Below are 21,075 nucleotides of genomic sequence, written 5' to 3' on the forward strand. Positions count from 1 at the left end.
TAAAGTTCTCGAAAGAGTCTTGAAAAAATCCTTCTGCAGCACTCAAGCAACTGGATTGCTTGTTTTGCTGACAAATCATGGAGCGATACATTCTGTGAGATGACTATATCCAAAAATAAGAATATATAAAAATAAAAGAGAAATAGCTGATTATATTTAGTGGAAAAACACTAAAACACTGGCACTGGTTTGCATAGTATAAAAGTGAGAACAATGTTGTACAGACTAGATCTAAATAATCTAAATGAACTTTTATGAAAAGGAATGCAATTAGTCTCCATGTACAATACAACAGCTGGAAGAAAATCTACATCATTTCTCTCTCTAGACGACTTGACGATTTGAAACGTCCAAATATCTGCTATATACGGCAACATTCCATACAATGTCATAAATTTATACCTTTATATTATATTTCAGTATATATGAATATATTCATGTACGTGTATATTTCAGCGTGAATATAGTATATACAAAAGAAATAATACAGCACGGATACACGGTGACTAATATGTAAGCATTACAGAATTCACAGTATTATGAGTGAAGAGACATTTTTAGCCCTCTTGGTTGTTTTTCACTTCAATGCAGAGGCCTCCTGGTTCCCAAGCCCTCTCTCTGAACTTAGGAATGGTCTCTCGCACACCCCCCCCCCCACCCCTTTTTTTTTCCCCCTCCAACATTATTACCAAGGGTTTGTTGAAGTTGGCTAGAATCTGAGAACTAATTCTAAATTTTGAAAAGGGTCAGAAGTCATTATCCTCTGTATTTCTAACTGAATGGCCAGACAAGACAAGTTAAACCAGCTGGAGAACTTCAGGAAGGAATCATCCACTGATGATCAATCATTGGGCAATTAATCAAGCTTCTAGCACCTTCCATTTTATTTACGTGTTCACAGAGCTGTGATGGAAGCAGGTTTATACAGAACCCAATAGAAGAAATGGATTGACTCAGTGCTGTACAGTGTAATGACACATGAATATTTTCAGGAATGACTGATTTTCTGCATTTCAGCACAGGGCTGATAATGTCTTTTAAAAATCAGTAATGAGCTCTTTATTCATTTGAATTGGACACTTAGTCATATTGGTACATTTTGGGGCTTAAAAAATGTATTGCAATTATAAACTATGAGCAAATGTTTAAAATTTTTTACAAATCTTTGTATCAAGATCTGTTGCCAGACAACAAGTCAGGAAATATTGAAAGGCTTGATTTTATCATCTAATTTATTAGTGTTAATGACTTCTGGTCTCAGTGCCAACTGGTCTTTATGACCTCTGGTCCCAATGGCTAGTGTTCCTAAAGGGTTCTGATCCCTATGGCTACTGGTCCTAATGGATATTTATTTAAATGGCTTCAGGTCCTGATAGATTCTGGTCCCAATGGCAAATGGTCTCAATGTCCTCTGGTCCAATAACCTCTAGTTCCAATGACTTCTGGTCCCAGTGGCTACTGGTTCTAATGGCTACTGATCCCACTAGCTACTGTTCTTATGAATTCTGGTCTCAGTGACTACTGGTACCAATCTCCACTGCTTCAACTGTATTCAGAACTGTTTTTCCCAATAGCAACTGGGCAACTGGTCCTAATTACTTCTGGCCTCAGTGACTTCTGGTCCCAATGACCTCTAGTCCCAATGACCACTGGTACCAGTGGCTACTGTTCTTAATTAATTTTTATCCCAGTAGCAACTGGTTCCAATGGCTATTGGTCCCAATGGCTATTGGTTCTAATGGCTTCTGATCCCTATGGCTACTGGTTCAAATGGCTTTAGGCCCTGATAGCTTCTGGTCCCAATGACAACTGGTCCAATGACCTCCAGTCCAAATGACCTCTGATCCTCTCTCTCTCTCTCTCTCTCTCTCTCTCTATATATATATATATATATATATATATATATATATATATATATATATATATATATATATATAGAGAGAGAGAGAGAGAGAGAGAGAGAGAGAGAGAGAGAGATTTTGATACGGAAAATACAAAAAGAGCATCGTTTAGAAATAGTAAAAAATATAAACAAAGGTGAATGGAATTTATTTTTATGAGAAAGAAGTGTATGAATGAAAAAATGTGGATATATCAGAGTTCATGACCCTTCAAAAGAAAATCTGGAAAACTCCAATGTTTGCTGGAGCAGCAGGGTATAAACAACTGCTGACATTATTGTTTGTTTTAGCTTTGGAATAAAACACTTGGATGATCAAAAGAGACGGAAGTTTTCATCAAACTATGAACAGATGGATAGACTCTCGATCTCTCTGGATACGATCAGGAAACTGAACACTGTACAGTCAATACTCATTTAATCTCATCCATCTAATAAGACAGTAATAGCAGAGGCATACAATAAAAAAAAAGTTCGATTTAATCGGTATCAAATATGCGCAAATCAATCTTGTAATTGTTATTCAATAATTATAGATGCAACTCAACATGTGAGTTGCGTGAACATTGTTTTGGGTTCATAGTTTTGTGGTCACTTGATTAAAAGTCTATTAAAAAAAAACATATTGTCATTGTCCATTTTTATTCGTCATACGTTTTGCTAATTATCTAGCTACAATGTTATTATCTTGAAGCCCTGATACACTCTCTAACACATAAAAAACTGATATTTTATGCGAATTTACAGTCTGAAATAGAAATAAATAAGCCTCAGTATCACTTCTTGTACCTTTATTCTAATCTGTGTATTTTACAGTAGCTTCTGCTGGTCAGTGACATCTTTAGACATCTTAAAGTGGTCGTTTGGACTTGTTTTAATGACGTTCTAATGATAATTTACTTCCAGAAGTAAATTATCATTTTACAAAATCTTTTCTAACTATATTATCTCCTTAACAGAGATTTTAGACTGATAGTATTCATTTTCTGTGACCGAGGGAACCAGTATCAGGATGCATTTATTAACAGAGACTTCAAAGCACTTCTGTAAGTCACTGTAGATAAGGGCATCTGCCAAAAGTCATAGCTGTGAATTTAAATAGTACTATCATAATAATAATTTCTTCTACAAATAAAAAAAATAACAGCAAATAATTTATTCTGGCTTCCAAAGGTTTGATTGAATCTGGAAAAACGTGGAAGTTGTAAAAAAATTTTTTCCACTGCGTTTTACATGAAATTGTCTCGTCCCTCTGAACCTAACCCATCCTTATAAAACAAAAGGAACATCCAGGTTGAAAAAAATATTGAAAATGTTATGACAATCTGACGTGTGGGATCTGAGTCATGAAAATAATGACAAAGTCTTCCTGGATCTGAATAGATCTGAATATAGAAAGTAGTCATAAGCAGCAATGGGAAGGAAAAGTTTTTTTTTTTTTTTTAGCATAGTCCATATTTGCAACCATATGCCGGAAAAACTACTTGACTCTTCCTTCCTTCATTTTCCTGTCCCTTGAGAAAGTATACACATAGCTTATGAATGTATTTGTGTAGCCTAGGATTCTGATTGAGTTCATTTATAGTTGATGTTCAGCTGCGTCCTGTGACCCCCACCCTTCACTTCCTCCACCCTTGTCTTCACTCTCAGGGATAAAAACTCCAGCTTGCTCTGGGAGCAGGACTTTGCATATATTGTGTAGTGTGTATATATATATATATATATATATATATATATATATATATATATATATATATATATATATATACACTACATAAGCTACAAGAGATGGTTAAAACAGTATCTGGCCCTCCGTGTCCAGCACAGAGTAGCACTAATTTCTTGTTTCATGCTTAACTTCAAATGTTCATTGGTGGCATTACTGAGTGGTGTCTTCATCCTGAAACAAACCATAGTTCTGATGAAGCTTGGTTGTTGTTTTAAACAAGAGGTGGCACTATGAGTAAGAAGTGGTGGTTAGAGGCTCTGGAGTAGGTAGTGAGTTTGAATCCAAGCACCACCAAGCTGGAAATCACCAATATCTGCTTAGACAGTTTGTTTAAGAGCTGTACTTCTGGACGTTTTTGGGTTCTTGGGTTTTGCCCTGGTTGCTTGTGCCGTTCATCTGCCCCAAGCTGGTCCCTTGGTTCTTTGAGCGGCGCCAACAACACAGGCAAGACTACAAGGGTGGAAAGAATAAGATCAAACATAAATTATTGAAAAATACACAACAAACTATCATTTTAGCTCAATTTATTAAATAATACTAACAACCACAACCTTTTGATTTGGACCAATCCCTGAAGGCGTCATAGCTTTGTTCTTTTATATAGCTTTGTTGACACTAATTACACATCAATTATTAATCTTCTCTCCCTAAACCCTTTCTGCTTATCTCTACATGTGCCTGTGATGGATAAGGTACTGGTATAGCTCCAAGCAATTCCAGGAATCAAGCCTTGCTTTTTTTCAGTCTGTAGAAGAAATTGAGGCCCACTGCTTTCAGATTGCAGAGGCCCAGAGAAAGGAAGCGATGGTAATGCTTTGCATGTGTTAGGAGACTTGTGTTAGCATGTAGAGCTCGACTCACCTTAATGCAATTCTTAAACTTCTTGCTGACAAAGTAGAGGATGATGGGATTGATGCAGGAGTTGATGGATGCCATGTTTATGGCAATATAATCCAGGATCAAGAGAAAGCTAAAAAGAAAAATTTTATCTATTGTGTATATAGTGCTTTCATTCTTCTAAGATGAATATTATCGGTTTAAAGAGAATTGCGATCTTTGTCTAACCAGGTATGATCCAAAACTCAACAAACGGAGTAAGGTATATAACAGTTCTCTTAACTATTCAGTGAAAAGCCTCGAAAAAGGGACACTTAAGATCATAATGTATGGAACTGGATAAGCACTCACCTGTACTGTTCACAACGATTTTCATCATCAGGACCAGGCATCAGCTTCTTCAAGATTCTGCTGAGGTGCAGGGGTAACCAGCAGAGTCCAAAGATTAAGACCAGACAGAAAACAGCCTTGGCCACCTCTCGCCTCTGCAGAACAGGAAGAGTCCAACATTCCATCGTTTGTAATCTACAAACTTTTTTGCTGTACATTCGAACTTGGACATTATTTTTAACCAAGGTTTCTGTACTTTGAGAGTTTTCAAGATTGTACAGGTTTACTTTTCAGAAGAATAACGGGTGCAAGGTTTAATTGTTTAAATCTCTATATTAGGAAACACTTGTTTGCCATCTTTATCTTCTGTGAACTTGAGTTTTTATGCCATTTTGTGCACGTTGCTAAACATTGATTAGCTGTGCTGTAAACACACTTTTTTTAAATTTATTCAGTGATTCACATTACTTCAGGGATTGGTTTGTTAAAATACTAACCCAAATACAAGTAGTTCCCAACTTATGATGGAGATGTGTTATGACTTCCCCACTGTAGCTTGAAAATATTGAGACATGGCCTAGCCTATGCAGGGGTCTTAAAGAATGGTGATCAGTATGAGTTAGTATACCGTAATTTGTTAGTAATTTAACATATCACACTACATAATTTAGTAATTTAGTAATTGCTTACTGTAAGTAGCTTTTTCGTGTCTCTGTTCTTTACTGAAATATTTTCATTTAGGGAGACTTTTACTTAAACTTGACTACATTTCAAATCCAATACCTTCAACTCAACTACATTTGGCAAAATCAGTTGTTCTTTTTTATTTATGAGTGACAAAAACTTAACTGGTTAATCACTCAAAATCACCAATCAGGGTCGAGTGCATGCTCTGTTTTAAACTTGTTTTAACTGGCGCTTGGTGGTATCTATTTACCTAGTACTTCTGAAGGCAACTACTTTTGTACTTTTACTCAAGTGAAAGTTTAAAGGATGCAATTTTACTTTAACTAAAGTCATATTTTACAGAGTGTATCTTTAACTCAAGTACATGGATTGTGTCCTTTGTCCACCACTAAAAAGAAGAGAGACGAGAGCTAAAATTGGGTTTGGAAACATCGCTGCTGAACATCCTGGCAGCATCTCAACATACCTCATATGCTCTGCTACTTTTGCCTGCTGCGGGAAACTTAAAATATATTTTAACAATATTGTCGTTTTACTATTGTCATCGTAATAAATGCAAGTCAAATTTTGGGACTACCTGTATATATTTTCTTATATTTCCAGAATCATTTATATCGCAAATACACATGTACTAATAGTAAATATGTAATAAACAACTCTTTAATTGTTTTTTATTTGTCATTGTGATCGAACCTCAATAGTAAACACTTTGTACCTTTGGTCTACGTTTTTCAGACTGGAAAAGTGAACATTGCGAGTCTTCCCAACCTTCATCCAATCCTTCATATTTAGTTTCAAATGCTTTACCCAGGTTAGGATTGTGATGTATCCAGAACCAATCCCAGTAACAATGGGAATGACACTGGTATACACCCTGAAAATCTTGCCAGTTAAATACAGAACACAATTCACACTAAGGAGCAAAGGGAACCATGGAGCTTTGAGGGGGGCAAACGATACCAGCCTTCACCACCATGGCACCACCCTCCAATAAAACATGGGGCATAATTACACCCTTGCTTGTGTTTTAAAATGGTTTTAAAAGTACACTGCATTCAATTTGACCCCTTTTGCTACAGGGTATAAAGAGTGTACCCAGAGAGTCCCACCCCTATGACAAACACATGAGCAGTTCTTAAAGATTAGTGTTGTGTTTACCTGTTTGAGATGTTCACTGAGGGCAATCCGGAGAGCTCCGTTTCTGTGGCTGAGCATCTTGAAGGTCATGAGAGTGTAAAAAACTGCTGTGCAGGCCAGGGGCACGCAGAAATAAAATCCAAACAGCCACCAGTCCTTTGATTGTACATAGAACTGCAGATTGGAACAGATTTCATGCACAAATTATTCGAAAATATATAAAATATATACACTAGGCTTAGGTTAAGATCAGCCAGCTCAGTTACATCCAGCACAGCAATCGAAGCAATTTTCACAATTGGTGATAACCATCTGAAGATAGTGCAGGAAAGAATGCTGTTCACAAGGGATTTTAAAGATTAATTAAGAGGGAAAATGACTTCAAATTATATATTGTGAGTTAAAAGTATACCTTTGAGGGTGAGTATTTTCATATATATATATATATATATATATATATATATATATATATATATATATATATATATATATATATATATATTTCCACAAGCACACTCAAATATCTAGGGGAAAATCTTCCCAGAAGAGTGGAGGGTACCATAACAACAATGCAAAAAAAGCACACAAAATTCTTATACTCAGGAATCCACAAACCTTTGATCACATATTGTAAATATAGGACTTAAATAATATTATAATAATAAGAGTTTTGCCATCTGTACAGTTTGCTATAAGTACAAACTATAAGAAAATATAATCATGAACTGAGATTCTACTTGAAGTGCTAAATTTCATGAATAGACTCTGATTTATGATCCAAAATTTGGATGATGGACATGATGAACCTGCACATTTAGATTTTTTTTGTAATGAAAACCCACATTTCTAGCTGCAATGTCTCAGAGTTCTTTAGCTGATGTTTTGCAGGGGAAAGATCAGTTCTGCTCCACACATATGGTTTGGCTTTCTGCTTCCAATTGAACACTGTTAAGGTCTGTCATCAATTAACTACACCGGATTCGTAAGCAAGAAAGCTCAACTCTGTGCCCTTGGATCATCGTGTTTGTCTCCATCTTATTTTACTTTTAAATTAGTGTTTTCTGAGTTCAACAAAGCTTTGAGACAGACTGTTCTGGACAAAGTCAGAAAACAGGAAATGTTTTTTTTCTTTTTTAACATTGTGAAATTAAATGCCGTTTAAAATTTTTTCCAAGTAAAAAAAAAATAGCTACAGTAATTATAGGATGGCTCACTGCAGGGTTCTTGAGCAAGGTCCTCAAATCTTAACTGCTTGGATTCATAAAGTCAGGCGTAACATGATGACCACCTGCCTAATATTGTGTTGGTCCCCTTTTTGCTGTAGTCGTGACCCATCGAGCATGAACTTCTTCAGCAATGTGAGCTACAGGAGCTCGTCAGTTGGATCGGTGTATCAATGAGCCTTGGCCCATGACCCTGTCACCGGTTCACCACTGTTCTTTTCTTGGACCACTTTTGAAAGATCCACTGCAGACCGGGAACAGCTCACAAGAGCTGCAGTTTTCGAAATGCTCTGACTCAGTCGTCTAGAGGTCATAATTTGGGCACTAGTCACACTCGCTCAAATCCTTACGCTTGCCCATTTTTCCTGCTTCTAACACGTCAACTTTGAGGACAAAATGCTCACTTGCTGCCTGATATATCCTACACACTAACAGGTGCCATGATGAAGAGATAATCAGTTTTATTCACTTCACCGCTCATAACGTTATAATGTCATAATGTTATGCCTGATCAATGTATAAGCAATGTATCTTACAAATGCTATGAATGTTTACCTGCATGAATCTGGAGGACAGCAGAGGGTCGAGCATGCAGGTGCTCTTAGATATGTTGCGGTATTCAAAGTTAACTCTGTCAAACCCGATAGCTTCTGGTATGGCCAGAATAATTGACAGCACCCAGATGACGAAAATCTCTACAGCAGTGAGTAAAGGAATGCCAACTCCCTGGACACGACTCCAAGAAGCAACAGCCCTGTACCTGTGAAGCAGAGACACAGTCAAACTGAGTAGAACAAAATACACAAACAATGTACTTCAGTGAAATAGAGATACAGATAGGAAAAATATGACTCCAGTAAAAGTATAATTGCTCCCTTTAAACCTTCACTTGGATAAAAGTAAATAAAAAAGAAAAAAATATTTGCTTTTGAAAGTACTAAAGTATCCAAAATACTATTTATTATGGCTGTAATGTTTTGTCACAAGACTCTTTGCTTAAACAACTTAGTTTACGTAAAAAGACCTCTTAACACACCAATCTATTAATAGAATGATATTAATGAGTCAAACATGGTTGATATCTATTAAAAATGATCATATCAAAACCTTCTTTTCAACTAGTTATGCAAATAAGTCCAAGGCTGTTGTGTCAGGATTTTCTTCCATCATTAATTTGCTGTTAAGCTGACACTGAACTGTATGATCGTGCTAAGTAGATACCACCAAGCGACAATCAAAACAAGCTCAAAACCCTGAAAAGGAACGAGATTTAGCCACATGTATTTGAGTAAAAAGTAGTATATTTGACTTGTAGTAAAGTTAAAGTCTCGCCAAATGGAAAAATTCAGTGATGTGCAGATATGCGAAAAAACTACTTAAGTAGAGTAACAAATTACATTCTCCTTTGTTACTGTCCACCGTTGCATAGATAAATACACTCTGAAATTGCATATTGAAGGTCTGATTAATATTATTTTTTTTTGCTATCCTAATATCCTAAACCTACAACATAGAGCCAAAGTCAGGTCAGTACAATATGTTGGACTTAAGATCCCTTCCTGTGGTTGGGTGTCATTTCCAAAGCTTTTCAATCAACTCATCCAACATGTCTTTTTTTTTAGAATTATCATTAATTAACTATCATCATCATTAATTAACTTAATTATCAAAAGTATAGAATTATTTTATTTTTTTATAATTTGTGCACATTGTTGCATAATTCAAGTTTGGCTTTAATTTTATTTAATTTTATTCTATGGGAAATGGGCAGAGCTTAAAATTATAACAATTAAATGGCTTTTTGGCTTCGAAAATAAGTTCTTACTTCTATTATCATTTAAGTGCATTGGCTTAACACTTATAATTCATGTTCAAAAGTATGAGACCATATACAACATTATTAGTATAAGAGAACTGATTTAAACAGAAAGTTCTAGAACTAGAAATATTGTGTAACGTCTTGACTATTCGAAATTCAGCAGAATTTTTAGGGTCGCTAAATCTGTGATATTTAATTATTTGTACATGTCACATTTTACATGAGTATTATCCCTTCCATTACAACGTGTTCAGATGACATGATGGATTTGTTCTGATATTGAATCGTAAAAGTTCTAGACAAACCCGTGTAGTCCATGACAGCTCAAGTTCACTCTCTCTGAGTTTTAAATTGAAAAAGGGAATGAAGTGAATACTGAAAAACTCATAAAAGCATTTCGGAGTTAACTTTTACCTCAGGATTTTTCTGATTATTATTTGTAATAAAACCCTTTGTGTTAGCTTTGTGAAAAAATAACCAAACAAAAGCACCTTCATTATTACTTTTAGACATTTGGACCCCACTGTATGTATTTTAGTAAACCCTAAGGGAATCTGGCTTTTCACATGGAATGAAGCCGGGGTAAGAGCACAGGGTCAACTGTTTGAATTACACCCTTGGGACTGTAATGGGTTAAGGGCTATTGCTCAAGGACCTAGAAGTGACATTTACGAGCGATATGATATCAAATATCCTTAGCCCTGATTTGAAGATAAATCAAGTTTTTTAGTTTGCTCCTGTGAGTGAACTCTTGAAGAATCTATAGAATAGAGGGTTTTCTTCATAAAGGTTTCCAAACAGAACTAATTTATTAACCTTGAAAAGTTGACTCATTTGTACCCATAATGCACTTTGATTTTCAGTGTACATCCGATGTACACTCACTAAGACATTATTTCCTCATGATGCAATGTGACATCTTGTCAAACTCTGGTCCAAAACTATTTAAAAACATTAGTAAATTAGCAAGACTGAGTACATTTTATGCCAATTTCATCTGGCGTCAACTTGAAGACACTGACACGAAACCCTGCAACAATTTTCCTTACTTAATGTATGTTCAAAGACATTTGTTAATTTTTATTTTATAATTAAATATAAACAATACATTTATCATAAATTAAAATAAATAAACATATAAAAAATGTAAAATAAATATAATATATAAAACATAATATATAATAAAAACCGACTGTGTGTTAATGATTTTTGATTGTATTTTTTTATTTTATGTTTTTATATAATAAACATAATGGTGAACAAACATGACAGTTAACACCTGCTCTTTTACGAGACAACTTGTAGGTTAATACAGCATAGGTGTAACATGACCAAATTATCTGAGACAGATTATTCTCGTTGAGTCATGATAGTTACGTCAGTGTTCGTAAAAAAAAGTTTGGCCACTGTACAAAACGTAAATAAAATCAGAATTCAATGATCTGCAAATCTCATTAATCCATTTTCTATTTACAATAAAAAAATAAAAATAAAAAAAAAACGTTTCAACTGAGACTGTATACCATGTTAGAAAAAAACAAGGTCATTTTGAATTTGATGGATGCAACACTTGGGACAGAGCCTGAGGAGACCAGTGGTTGATGTTTTGGGAGAGAAATGATGACCCTTGTGTGTCTGATACAGGATTCTAGCTGCTCAACAGTTTTGGGTGTCCTTTGTTATATTTTTTGTTTGTTTTCATGATGTGCCAAATGTTTTCAAATGGTGAAAGGATTAGATTGCAGGCAGGCCAGTTCAGCACCCGGAGTCTTCTACTACAAAGTTGTGCTAATGTAATAAATGGAGTTACAGTTAGCATTGTCTTACACAAATATGCGTGGCCTTTCTACTAAAGAGAGGTGGTAAATCCTGTATAGTATGTTGTTCAGCATTGATGGAGCCTTTCTAAATGTGCAAGCTGCCCAATACACAGGCACTAATGCAATTCCATAACATCAGAGGCTTTTTGAACTGAGCGCATATAACAAGCCTGATAGTCCCTCTCCTCTTTAGTCCAGAGGACGTGGTGTCTATGGACCACAATAGTTTTCCAATTTTCCTCAGAACATTTTAAATTAACTTTGGCCCAGAGAGAGTGGTGTCGTTTCTGGATCATGTTCACGTATGCCTTCTTCTTTGCATGATAGAGATTATACCTGCATTTGTAGATGATTGTGATTGTTTAAAATGCTTTTTTTTAAGTGTCCCACCTTTATTGTAGCGTCTCCAGTGTGGATTTCCAGTGACAGTCCTATTGTGGATCTCCAGTGTCAGTGTCAATTTTTTTTTAATTACAGGTCAAGCATTTGCCTTATTATATTCAAGAGACCCAAAAAAAGAAAGACTAGCAGAGGAACAAATGTTTATCACTGCTATACAGTATGTTATAAGAAGTGAGACAACGAACAAAATTGTCTTGTGGATGGTTGATAAGAATAAAAGTAAAAAGTTTCAATAAAGCTCAATGTTTCCTTTATGAATATTTTAAAGTTGTAATAGCTGTGTAATTGCTGTGGTATAATGGGAATAAGGCACTGTGTTATAGATGTAGTGCTCTTCTTCTTCTTCTTCTTCTTCTTCTTAATTATTTTCCTAAAACAGCACAGCACTTGTCATATATTAATCCTTCCACAAGTTAGCATCCAGCAATTCCAGAACAATCTGCAGTGTTTGCAGAGCGACATTAATATGAGTTTAATGGAAAGTAGTCTTCTGTGTGTTAATATTGAAGAACCTCTGGATGTAAAATAAGCTTGTTTTTTTCTTTCTTCAAATCTGTGTTTGCTTGTGTGCTGCATTAATAACTCCTCTCTTGGGTGCGCTTTCCTGTAAAACGGTGCATCAAGTTTTTATGCGTAACTATATTTTTTATGACTCATTTGTACGTTCATGTTCAACAACGAAGGGCTATTACTATTTCACCAAGTGATGTTGTATATACCTTTCAGATGTTTAAACAGAGAGACACAGGGATGTGAATAAAATAAGACATGACAGTTCTTCCAATCTGAGTGGATAATAATCAAACAAAGCTATGTGTATGAGATAGTAGTGGCAATTTTCTTTACTACAAATTTTCTAACAATTAAAAAAAAAAAAAAAAATTTATATATATATATATATATATATATATATATATATATATATATATATATATATATATATATATATATATACATTTGCGGCATTTAGCAGATGGTCTTATCCAGAGCGATGTACAATCTATCTATCTATCTATCTATCTATCTATCTATCTATCTATCTATCTCTCTCTCTCTCTCTCTCTCTCTCTCTCTCTCTCTCTCTCTCTCTCTCTATATATATATATATATATATATATATATATATATATATATATATATATATATAGATAGATAGATAGATAGATAGATAGATAGATAGATAGATATGCAAAAAAGACAAAACACTTCTGGGACATCTCTGGCCGCCGTAACCCACATCTGGCATTTTTTTCCCCACTTCCAGACACCACCCCAAATGAGCGAATCCATTAATCTTTCCTGCTGAGTGTTTCATGGGAAACTGGTTATACAGACACGGCAGGGCGTGACTGTGTCCCGTTATTCATATCATTTCTATCAGCATAAGAAAACGAAATTATTTAATTATTTACAACACACAAATGGCAGATTAATTGCTAAATGTTACATAGAAGCTGCCATGTTACATTATTTTGCACACAATGTGACATTCCCAAACAAAAATCTAAAGTCAAGGAGCATGAATTCCTTTGCTCAGTCTGAGCAAACAATCTCCAGCACCATATGTTCCTGATTTGATGCTGCATATCAACAGCTGGCTACAAAGCAGAAGCTCGAACCCATATTATATAAATATAAAATTTATACGACTGATTTATCTGGGAGTTTAAGGAGTTCTGTCTTAAACATTGCATATTTATATATAAAATAATAATAATTAAAACATTGTCTGAACATTTGGTAACGTAAATCCTCACTGTTCAGCTCTTGCCCTGACTCTGAACCCAAACATAAACCCTACTCCTGAAATCCTACACTTTCTCTTCAGCTGAGCCTCAGGGTCAAAGGTCTAAAGGGTGAATGTGTTGTGTGTTAAACTAAACTGAACAAAATTACAGCACTATGCTTCATTCCTGTGATCTCTGATTTCTCACATCTAACGGACACTGAAAGGATTTGAAAATGTGATTTGATGAAAAGGAAATCCTGACCAAATTCGAATTTTATTTCTTACATACACGACCGTACACAATACGAGGTGCAGTTGGATGCTCTTCATGACAATAACATGAAATGAAATATAATATTGATAGAATTAGAAGAGTAAAAGCAACTTTTAAAAATGTAATTGAAAATCTAGAATACAATACAATTTAAATGGAATATTTACAGTGTCTGTCAAAAGTTTGGAAATAGTCCATTTTGAGAGACACATTTATGTTCCTTTTGTTTCTATGCACCAAACTTGTATATCTTTTGAACAAACAAATATATTAATATATAAACTTTATTTCTATTAAAAATCTTTCTTTAGAAGGAATAATAGCTTTACGGACTCTTGGCATCCTGACAATTCTTTCTCCACATACTTTGCCATGTCTCCTGTAAAGCTTGCCAAAAATGTTCTTCACTAGTTGAAGTTACTTTCTGACCTTGCAATCCAGTTCATCACAAAGGAGTTCAATAAGATTTCAGGGCAGTGACTGGGCAGGCCATGATAGATAATACTCCAGCTGAATGTTTGCTCTGTAAATAACGCTTGCAGGACTTGAACTTCTGCTTCAAGCTCATTGTTTTGTTGTATGGTGAAGTCGGTCCTAATGAGCTGCTTTCCAGACGAAATTTCATTGTGTAATGGTGAAGTATCGAATAGTAGCCATGTTGGTTCTGTATTTCTTTCACCTGAAATAAGTTTACATCCTTCCCTGCTTCAAATAAACAACAAACCATTAAACCTCCACCTCCATGTTTGACAGTGGGGGTGAGGCAGTCTGCAAACATCTTCTCTCCTGTTCTCCATCTTACATATGTTCTTCTGTTAAAGCCAAAAATGTCAGATTTGGACTTCAAAGAACTTTCTTTTATTAATTCACTGTCCAGTTCTTGTGTGTTTTTGCCATATAAAGGGAGTGCATATAAACAAAAAAAACGTGTCTCAAAAACCATAAAAAACTCTTGAGCGGTGCTGTATTTCAACTAATGCTAATAATGTGCATTTTTTTATGCTATATGCATGTGTGTGGGAAGAAAAAGCAGGTCAAAGTTGTGTGTGTTGTGCAGTAATTTGGTGATCTTCTGTTTAGAGGCCTGAGTAGCATGCACATGTGTGAATTGCATTTTATAATAGTATAATTACAATAATACAAAGATTTTTGGTGACAGTGCTGTATAGGGAGTTACACACTAACACTGTTATTCATGTTTTGTTTGGTGTTCTATTGTTTACATCTTATTTTGCTTTTACATGCTTTTTTCATAATAACCTCTCTTTGTGTGAATCCATGATTCAATAGAATTATGTTTTAATCGCTTGGAACATCACAGTATGCGAGAAAACACAGCAAGAATGATGGAACTGAAAGTACAGAAGAACTTACCTGTCCACACTGAGTGCACACAGGTTCAGCACTGTGATGCCCACCGAAGCTTTTTGAACGAAGGGCACCAGTTTACACAGGAAGACACCAAATTGGGTTTGAATCAGTGGCCATTCTCCCATTAGAAGCTGCAAGAGAAACAAAGTTGAGATTGTCTTACGTTACTTATCATTATGGCACTGTGTGATACATTTAGCTATAGTACAGATACAGTTTGCACAGCATTATCAGAATCCTGTTAAAATTTGTGATGTACCTACTTTACCCTATCACATGATCCCGTGATCTAATATTGACCAATCAGGAACCACATCAAGAAGGTGTGCTATATGATTGTTTTTTTTGAAACACTGTAATGATTTCCTCAAATGAGTAATTATAATGAATAGATATTCGGTGCCACCCAGATGGTGGGTTCCCTTTTGAGTTTGGTTTCTGCGGAGGTTTCTTCCTTATACAGTCTCAGGGAGTCACAGTCGCCACTTTCTTGTTTATTAGGGATCAGTGGTGGACGAACTTACACAAACCATGTAGCTAAGTTAAAGTGGAGATCCACTCGATAAAATATTACTGCAGTAAAAGTGTCCCTTTAAACTTTTATTTGAATAAAAGTGCAAAAGTATTTACCTTCAAATGTGCTCAAGCACCCAAAGGACTGTGATTTATTATATATATAGATGCCGCCAAGCGGCAATCAAAACAAGTTCAAAACAGTGCTCTACCCCAATTGGTCGCTTGCTGTGGGTTTGTCCAGTTACATTTTATCCACTCATAAATGAAATGAAATGATTTTGCTAAATGTAGTTGGTAGAAAGGAAGACTTTCTAGTAAAAGTCTCCACAAATAGAAGTACTTAATACAGTAAAATACAGATACACAAAAAAGCTACTTAAATACAGTAATAAATTACATTTACATTTACAGTACATTTACATGTTACTGTCCACCATTTTTAGGGACAAACTTTAGAAAAAAATTAAGTTAATTATTTTACATTTTTATTTTAATTAAGGGCATAACCTATTTTTCTCCATAAAACTGCTTTGGGACAATATCCATTGTACAATATACAAATAAAACTGATTTAACCCAGTGGTCAATCATGCTTGATAGTTAAAGCATTGGACTTTATATTCAAAGGTCATGAGTTCAAATCCCTTCCACAACTCCTGGGCCCCTGAGCAAGGCACTTAACCCCATGTTCTGGAATGAGATAAATGGATAAGGGCTTTTATCAAATGCTGTAAATGTAAAATGTTTAATGGTTTAAGTAATTATAGGGCTGTCTTCATTGTTGAGCATTCAAATTCTAAAATGACTTTAGAAATATATATAAAATTATAGTTTTTTTTAAACAAATTCTACTTTCAGGTTTGCTAAGTGAACTTTGCAAGTCCTAGTCTTCATTTACTGAATTCATATAGTGCATGACTTTCTATATACAATGGATAAATTGGTCATGCCATTGATGAATACCCATCTTCCCTAAATAATGTTTTTAGAACTTAATACAGTGATCAAATCTTTCTAGTAAAATCGGTCCACTCTGTATAGAACCAGACTCCTGTCTAGGTGAAAGAAAATGAATCTAGAAAACACATGGATGTGAGATGGGTGTTAAAATTGGACAAAGATTGCATAAATCATGTGAAGATTCTATGAACACAAAGCTATATGTATGATATATCACTTAAGGGTACTGTTCGTGGATTTCATATGTGACGTGACAATAATGATCACATTAACGAACTTGTTCGGGAAAAGTTTTTCCTTTTGGACAGATTGTAAATCACACATCAGTTTCCTATTGAAGTGTTTAGACATGTACGGGAAAGCATCTGGGGAAAAAAAGCAAAAGAAAATATCTGGAGATTGTGTTGTGTCTAGAGCTGGACACCCTGAGTTGTCAACTGAGTCATTTTTCACCAGAAGCAACATGTCTATTGCTCAACATCCACCGTATTGCCAGATCTTTGAGACTTCTTTTTTGTTCCCAATAGACTGAAAGGGTAAAGATTTACAACCATGGAAGGAGAAAAAATGCAGACATGATGACAAAATATGACTACAGGAAATGTGTCTAGGAATGGGAGAAACACTAAGACAAGTGCATCAGATTCTTTACTTTTACATTTAAAACAGACACCCTTATAGAGCGACTTTTAGAATTCATACAACTGAGCAGTTTAGGGTTAAGGGCCTTGCTCAAGGGCCCTGCAATTTAGTGGTGGTGGGATTTGAAGTCAACCTTTTGATCAGAAATCTTTACCAAAGAGCTACTCCTTCTCAAAACAGCTTCACTTCTTCTATGGAAACTTACAGTTGTGCTCAAAATAATTCATACCCCTTGGACAAATCAATACTTTATATTGCAATACTTTTTTTCATTTATAAAAATTACTTCGGCGAAACTTTTATTGTATTCAATATATATTAGTTGCTATGCACAAACCCAAATATGTGTTAGCTAAACTTTATTTGTATACCAATAGAGATGGCCAGAGATTCTCTTTTGAGCCTGTTCAAAATAAATCATACCCTATTTCCAATCTCAGAAAAAATTCCTTCTTTTTTGAACTATAATCAGTTTCATCACTTAATGTCTAATTAATTAAGGCCTAATTATGTTAAATGGTAACACCTGCTCTGTAAAGTATATCAGCAAAGCTTTAATTATTTTTAGTCACTGTCACCATGGCCAAGAAGAAAGAACTCAGTCATGATCTTCGTACGCATGTTGTCGATGCCCATAGAGGAGGCAAAGGCTACAAGGCCATTACGAAAGAACTGGGTGTCCCTATATCAACCGTACAGAGTATCATCAAGAAGTTCAAGATGTTGGCTAGAAAGATCAAACAGCGATGCAAACAACAACCCCCGTATCACCACCAAAAGCTCTAATAGACACTCAATGATATCAAGTTTCACCATTCAGCAAATTCTACAATACGGTTGTCTCCATGGACATCAAACCAGAAGGACATCACTCCTTGACCAGAGACACCGGGTGTGCACCTGGCCTTTGCGAGGGGTCACCAAGATAGAGATCCGAACTTCTGGTCATCCATCCTCTTGTCAGATAAGACTAAACTGGAGCTCTTTGAACATATGGATGTTGCATATGTTTGGCGTAAGAAAGTAGAAGCCTTCAATCCTAAGAATACCATTCCAACGGTCAAGCATGGTGGTGGTCACATCATGCTATGGGGATGCTTCTCTGCCAGTAGTAGAGGTAACCTTGTTAAGATAGATGGTATCATCATCATTTGAAATACAGCACCGCTCAAGAGTCTTTTATGTTTTTTGAGACACATGCATCGTTTACATTTACGGCATTTGACAGACGTCCTTCTCCAGTGGGACTTACAATTGATCTTATTCATGCAACAGAGCAGCTATGGGGTTGCTCATGGGCCCAGCAGTGGCAGCTTGTCGTGGCTGGAATTTGAACTTACAATCATCAGATCAACGTTTAATGCCTTAACCACTGAGCTACTTCAAAGAGATTACTTGAGAGTGAAAGGGATTAAATTAAACAAAAAAAGAGATATACATTTTTATTACATTGCTTTTTTTGTTTTTAACAATTCCTCAATTTTTCGCCTCTTCCCCACTTCCCCTTACACATTATACAGACAAAAGTGTTGAGACACCTGACTTTTCCAGCCATATGTGTTTATTCCCCAAACTGTTACCACACATGATTGAAATTGCCCATTAAGCTCCATTAAGATTTGCTTTAAATTGGTTGTAGTGGAAAATCTTGAGTGGCCTACTATTGATTTTTGACCTCACGCCTATTTAACACCTTTAGGATGAAAACGCTGACTGCACCCCAGACCCCCTCACCTAACCCACATCAGTTCCTGACTTTAACACTCTTGTATCTGAATCAGCACAAATCTCCACAATCTAGTGGAACATCTTCCCAGAAAAATGGGTTATTAAAAAGATTTGATTTACTAACAATGCTATAGGCTCTTCGCACAAACACTCACTAATGCGTTCTTCTTAGCATGGCTCCTGTGTTTCCGACTCCTTTACTACACTCTAAATAGCAACGTTCATTAGACATGTAACAAACAATTCTTACGAATCCTCTTTCAGAAAGTGGAAGAGAGGCTTCAAACTGTATGGAGAACACAAGTAGAATTACGAAGACAAATGTAAACAAAGCTGCCAGAAATAACACGTTTCCTATCAAATGGGAAATGCATCATAATTCAGTTCAACTGGATTTGATTTGTATAGTGCTTTTTACAATGGACATTGTCTCAAAGCAGCTGTACACAGATAAAGTGACAACAAGGTTATGTAAAAGACTGTGTTGCATATGCGTAAACTGAGCAGTTGAGGGTTCAGTGCCGAGCAGTAGCAGTTTGTTAGTGCTGGGATTTGTACTCATGACTTTTAAATCCAGAGTGCAATGTCTTAACCACTGAGCTATAAAAAGCATTTTACATTTACAGCAATCTAGAGTGACTTACAACTGAGCAGTTGAGGGTTAAGGCCCTTGCTCAAGGGCCCCAGCAGTGGGAGTTTGATAGTGCTGGAATTTCAACTTGTGACCTCCTAATCCAGAGTCCAATGCCTTAACTACTATGCTGCCACCTTTCATAAAAAGCTTTAGATTTGTATGTTACATTTACAGCATTTGGCAGACACCCGTATCCAGAGTGACTTTCTTTAATCTCACTTATACAACTAAGCAGTGAAGAGCCTCTCTCAGGAACCCTGCAGTGGCAGTCTGATGGTACTGGGATTTAAACTCAGTACCTTCCAATCAAAAGTTCAACATAACTACTGAGGTAGCACCTCCAAAAAGAAACAGATATTACTTGTCACATGTACATTACAACACTCCCCTATGTTGTTAAGAAGTTGGGCTCAATGCGCAAGACCAGCCATGATACAGCTAATGGCCATGCTCAAGGGTCCAGTGGCAGCTTGGCAGTGCTGGGGCTCCTGAACCTTAATTGTTGATTGTAACATTATTATATCAATTCTCCTTTTATTAATTTATCAATTTTATTTTTTTAAGATATACTACTAGATGCACTGCAAATGATTTTTTTTTAACCAGCTCAGTTTTTGTGCTTCAGTGTCAACCATCTTGCACTGATTACGCTAGTCTGCCACTTCTAAGCTTTGGAAATGTATCCGTCTGTATGCCTTTAGGCAATGGCATGATCCATGGTCCATATGTCAGCTAATCTAATCCTGATTCTAGACTCTGGGTGTTTTGGTAAAGAAATCAACCGCTGCGCTCCCTTTAGTGCATGTTTATCGCATTCTTTAGCCTGGGATCTATTACAGGAACCAGCAAAGGACAAAGAGCTCTCATGCTACTCCAAGTTCCTGTGGTCTGGTGGTCTGAGAGGCTGCCGTGGCCTTGGCAGAAGTCTTGTGAGTAGGAACTGGCTTTTGTTGAGCAGGAGGAAGGAGGATTATGTAGGATGGAGGAAACACTTCACGGGTGCATCCTGACTATAATAACAAACAAACACTGTGTGTATGTGAATGCATGTGTGTATGAATGAGTGGGTGCAGGTGGATAGGTCTAGAACCTGAATCACAGTATACAGTATAATGCAGGCCAAAGCAGTTATGCAGTGAATGACGTTTTTCTTTTTTGAAAAAAAAAACCCCAAAAACAAAAATCCCGCGAATGAATTACTCGTGTTTTATACCACAGTGATCTGATTGGTCAGCAGGTGTAAGCTACAGCAGTTACAAGCTACAAGGTTTAGATTAATGCAATTTTTTGTTTTCTATAGTATCCAATAACATATGTATGAACTGGTGAATCCAGGG

General features: G+C 35.9%; 1 protein-coding gene across 1 annotated transcript in view; it reads right to left on the reverse strand.

Annotated features, from left to right (window-relative positions):
- Positions 1 to 2,033: 2,033 nt before the first annotated feature.
- ednraa (endothelin receptor type Aa) overlaps positions 2,034 to 21,075 on the reverse strand; it is a 28,483-nt gene continuing 9,441 nt past the window's right edge. The window contains exons 3-8 of the mRNA XM_046873476.1: positions 15,262 to 15,389; positions 8,399 to 8,603; positions 6,642 to 6,794; positions 4,818 to 4,951; positions 4,491 to 4,599; positions 2,034 to 4,079 (exon numbers count right to left, since the gene is read on the reverse strand). Of these exons, the coding sequence (XP_046729432.1) occupies positions 3,960 to 4,079; positions 4,491 to 4,599; positions 4,818 to 4,951; positions 6,642 to 6,794; positions 8,399 to 8,603; positions 15,262 to 15,389 (849 nt within the window). The 3' untranslated portion in view covers positions 2,034 to 3,959. The remainder of the gene's footprint in view (positions 4,080 to 4,490; positions 4,600 to 4,817; positions 4,952 to 6,641; positions 6,795 to 8,398; positions 8,604 to 15,261; positions 15,390 to 21,075) is intronic.

Source organism: Silurus meridionalis, chromosome 2 (genome assembly GCF_014805685.1).
Source record: "Silurus meridionalis isolate SWU-2019-XX chromosome 2, ASM1480568v1, whole genome shotgun sequence".
NCBI classification, from domain to species: Eukaryota; Metazoa; Chordata; class Actinopteri; order Siluriformes; family Siluridae; genus Silurus; species Silurus meridionalis.